Source organism: Propithecus coquereli, unplaced genomic scaffold (genome assembly GCF_000956105.1).
Source record: "Propithecus coquereli isolate 6110/MARCELLA unplaced genomic scaffold, Pcoq_1.0 Scaffold1, whole genome shotgun sequence".
Taxonomy (NCBI): domain Eukaryota; kingdom Metazoa; phylum Chordata; class Mammalia; order Primates; family Indriidae; genus Propithecus; species Propithecus coquereli.
This window is the reverse complement of record NW_012133857.1, coordinates 10854217-10859019: the sequence shown is the minus strand read 5'-3', so window position 1 is coordinate 10859019 and position 4803 is coordinate 10854217. Positions and strand designations below refer to the sequence as shown.

The 4803-nt window shown below is 35.0% G+C and overlaps 1 protein-coding gene across 1 annotated transcript in view; it reads left to right on the top strand.

Annotated features, from left to right (window-relative positions):
- Window positions 1-4803, top strand: part of SMARCC1 (SWI/SNF related, matrix associated, actin dependent regulator of chromatin, subfamily c, member 1) — a 193094-nt gene that overhangs the window by 102198 nt on the left and 86093 nt on the right. Inside the window, exons 14-15 of the mRNA XM_012638213.1 lie at window positions 2150-2271; window positions 3800-3871. Of these exons, the coding sequence (XP_012493667.1) occupies window positions 2150-2271; window positions 3800-3871 (194 nt within the window). The remainder of the gene's footprint in view (window positions 1-2149; window positions 2272-3799; window positions 3872-4803) is intronic.

Sequence of the window (4803 nt, the reverse complement as noted above, 5' to 3'; positions counted from 1 at the left end):
GCCAAGATTTTTCTTTTTAATGCCAAAGACAGGAGGCGTTGAAGCATGTAGAAGTCTGTTATATAACTAAAGTTTAAAAGGGTTAGTCGTAGGCTTCTGTAACACTTCGTCCTACATCATGCTTGTTTCCCGATTGAGATCACTAAAACTTAGACCATTGGCCTTTATTAATTGTAACGTATGCCTTTCCCTAGACTTCTTGAATAAAGGGGTTTTTTTGTGTTGTAATTGATTTGTAAAGCCTTCACATGAAAAATACATTAACTAATATTAAACTAAAATAAAAACATTAACCCCGAGAATATTTTTTGCCAGCTTACCTGATTTGGGAAATAAAAAGTTGTTATCTTTGTAATCATTATTATCACATTTGTATTCAACATTGTTTAAGTCACAACCATAGTTTTCTTTGTGCTGTTATACTTTAAATTTTTTCTTTTTTCATTGATCTTGAGGAAACTACTGTCTTAGGATTATAGGTAGTGACACTAAATCCTCACCTCAAACAATATAACACTGGAAATATAGATTGAATTAAGTTAAAGGTAGAAATTAAACTATAGAACCATTGTAAAAGAATACTGATTCAAAATTTGGTTTCATTTTTTAATTTTTAAAATCCTTATCTTTTAGAGACAGGATCTTGCTCTGTCACCCAGGCTGGGGATCTAGTGACACGATCATAGCTCCCTGCAACCTTGAACTCCTGGGCTAGAGCGATCCTGTTGCCTCAGCATTCTGAGTACCTGGGAGTATAGGCATGTGGCACCACAGCTGGCTAATTTTTTTCCCCCATTTTTGTAGAAATGGGATCTTGCTGTATTGTTCAGGCTGGTATCGAACTCCTGACCTGAAGCCATCCTCCTACCTCAGCCTCCTGAGTAGCTGGGATTACATGCATGAGCTGCCTTGCCTGGCTCCAAAATTTGGTTTCTTATTAAAACAATTTCCTAAGATTACAAATAGTAAAAACACCAGAGAAGAGGTTGATAGATTTAACTGTATAAATTAGAAGACATCTGAATATCAAAATACTTAATTTCCTGCAGTATTCTTATTAAAAATGTTTAATCTGAAGTTAATTATGAAGAATCAGTTAGATAGAAATTTTTATATATTCTACAAGATATCCGGTCTAGATTTTTCAGAAATTTTGTTGTCATGATATACCCCATAAAAAAGAAACAGGGATTAAAGAAAACTTAAGATACGTAGGTATCATATGTATGGAATCTTCAATCAGGTTTTGGATAGAGGAGGAAAATCTATAAAGGACATATCTGGAACACTTGGATCCATTTAACTATAAAAACTGTATATTATATATTATTTCAATTTAATTATTACTGCTTACTGGTATCATTAGAAATATTCTTTTGTTTTGACCTACAGCAGTGATTTTGAAATTACTATATTAGCAAAACCAGGGATTTTGGTGGAGTCATTTGCACAACCTCCATAAATCAGATAAAAATCAGAGGTAATTGCAGTAGTAATTAGTGATTAAGAGTATATGTCCTCTAACTGTATTTTCTTGTTTTATCTCTTGTTTATAAATTGTTAGTTCTGTGTGTTATTTTGTCATCCAGGAAAGAGATGATAAATAGTACCCAGTGTTAATAATTTAATAGTTGTGAAGAATAAATGAGATAATGCACCTATGGCTGTTACCAGATACTCAGTGTTCAATATTTGGGGAAGGGGCAGTCTTCTTATTCCTTGTTAGTATCTTTGTGTCACCTCCTTACAAATAACTTGAGAACTAATAATTGAGGTTTGTGACATTGGGATTAGGTAAAATTGGACAAGTGAAAAGCAAGTTATTGTGGAAGGCGATTAGGGCTATGAGTCTGAATACCTAAGTGTAGAAACAGGCTTTCTTTAATTAACCTTCCTATTTAATCTTGTTATGAGATATTTGCCTTCTCTGAGTTGATTTCCTCATTTGTGTAACGGAGCAATAAAATCTGTGTCAGCTGGCCACCTCATACCTTAAAAAGTAAAATAGTTGTTTTACTTGGAGTTTGTTTTCCTGGTCCTTGAAATTCGATCAGGCAGCTTCAGTTTATTTGACCTAATAATAAAATTGTGAGAGATGTTATGTGTATCTCTGTAGTTCTTTCTCTGAACTTTGTCGTCTTTTCTATAGGAAGATGAAGATCCTAGCAGAGGTGATCAGAGTCGGTCAGTTGACCCTGGAGAAGATAATGTGACAGAGCAGACCAATCACATTATTATTCCCAGCTATGCATCATGGTTTGATTATAACTGGTGAGTGAGCCACTTCCATTTTTGAGCAAGGTAGTGATGAGTAGGAGAACTTTTCTTAAAGTCAGGTTGTACCATTCTGCCCAAGTCTCTCATCAGTAATTACTGTTGCACTGGATGAGGGGAAATAGAAAGTGATTTTTATCTTTGGAATGTATTTTTTAAGACAGTTTAGAAATTGAAACTAGATTGTGCTATAATTTAGGGTTGAACCTAACTCATTTAAAATGAGCTAGAATTTAGATAGGCAAATGCTTGAATATTTAATAATTATAAAATGAAAATGTTGATGTTCATTATATGCTTTAAAAATGTTAAATACAGGCTGGGCCTGGTGGCTGATGCCTGTAATCCTAGCACTCTGGGAGGCCAAGGCAGGAGGATCACTTGAGGCTAGGAGTTTGAGACCAGCCTCAGCGAGAGCAAGACCCCATCTCTACAAAAAAATAGAAAAATTAGCTGGGTGTGGTGGGGGCACATCTGTAGTCCCATCTGCTGGGGAGGCTGAGGCAGGAAGTATCCCTTGAGCCTGGGAGTTTGAGGTTGCAGTGAGCTATGATGATGCCACTGCACAGTACCTTTGGTGACAGAGCAAGACTGTTTCAAAAAAAAAAAAAAAGAAATTGTTCTTCTATAAATTTTCAGGTAATTCTTTGTACTTACAGTATTTGTACAGATCCAGTTCAATTTAAATGTTACCAAATAATGAAAGAGAGTATAGTTTTAGTTATGTTCGCAGGCCATTGATTTGCTCTTTTCCATGTAACCAGTATGTAATGTTGCATGTCTAAAAAGCCATTGAGAAACTCAGATGTCATCAGGAAGAAACACTGATTAATATGAGTGTCAAAAGTTTGTGGTGGATCTATACTTGGTGCACTCGTACAGTGTATTAGGCCTGATCATTTTACATGGGCTATATAGTGCTTATGACTTGTAACATTTTATGAAATTATCAGTGTTCTTATATAATTTTAAAATCAGTTTTGTGATCTTATTAAAAGCAATCGATCACTGAAATTGGAGAAAAATCATTTCACTGTAGTGTTTCTGAGGGCTGGACAAAGGAACATTGATGTTAAGAGCTTGAGAAACTGATTACTATAAATTTCACTGTCATTTTGGCTGGTCATTTGTTCCATAAGTTTGTTGCTATGCCAACTACTTTGTTTTTGTCAGCCAATTTCCAAAGAATTCTTATTATCTTGTGGCTTATTTTCTAGTCATGATGTATTATGACAAGAAAATAATAAAATGCGTAGCATTTGGTGTGTTGATAGACGTTTTCAAGTTTGGTTGTAGAGATAGAAAAAATACAGTTAAGTATTAGGGGTGAGAAAGGGAGAGCTTTCTTTAACTCTGTTATGTCCTGTTAATAAATAGGAACTTGTGCAAGCCAATTAATTTTGGCTCATAGTTCTCAGTTTTTGGATTTTTCAGTTTTTCTTTTAAAATTAAATAAGGTTAGCCCAAATTTAAAGATTTTCTTTTTCAAAGAAGACTCACAATCCTGTTTTTTTTTTCCTTTCAGTATTCATGTGATTGAACGACGTGCTCTTCCTGAGTTCTTCAATGGAAAAAACAAATCCAAGACTCCAGAAATGTGAGGCCAGTGTTTTAGAGAACTTGTTTATTTGCCTGTGTGTGGCAGGAGTTTTTAACGAATGCATCTGAGTTTATTGTTGCTGATTGTTGAAAATTTGCAAATATCTTATTCCATTCACAACAGTATTGATGTCTCATTTAAACAGTATTCCTTGCCTCAAAGTAAATTATATCTAATTTTTTTTGCTAACCCTTGAACTATATGCATGTCAGCTCTTGAAGTTACAAAATTGAATTCAGACGAGGCATGGGGGCTCATGTCTATAATCACAGTGACTTTGGAGGCTGAGGCGGGAGGATTGTTTGAGGACAGGAGTTTGAGACCAGCCTGGGCAACATAGTGAGACCCCATTTCTAGAAAAATTTTAAAAATTATAGCTGGGCATGGTGGCACATGCCTGTAGTGCCAGCAACTCAGGAGGATTGCTTAAGCCCAGGAGTTTGAAGCTGCAGTGAGCTATGATCGCACCACTACACTCCCGTTTGGTGACAGAGTGAGACCTGGTCTCTGGGGAAAAAAAGAGATTGAATTCAGTAGTGGATATTCACTAAAACGAACTTGGATGTCTTCTAAGAGCTTTCAACTTGTGTGTGCATATGTATAATGGATTGTGTGCGTGTATGTATGTGTATAGATATATATTCATGTATAATAATTCAGGAGAAAATAGAATCTTTACCATATCTTTTTGATGAATGAGTGCTAATTAAAAGATTGATAGATATGATATAGCTGCATGTGAATTCAGCTTAATTCCATGAAGCTTTGTTGTCCTTTTATTAATACATTGGTTATAAAAGCAGACTTTTATTGGAAAGAAGAAATTTTCCAGGAAGTACTTTTGTCTTTCTCTGGTGACCTGTCACTGTATACTTCTGGAATCCCTTCTGCCTAAAATAAATCCACATGTATAATACTATAAATACTCT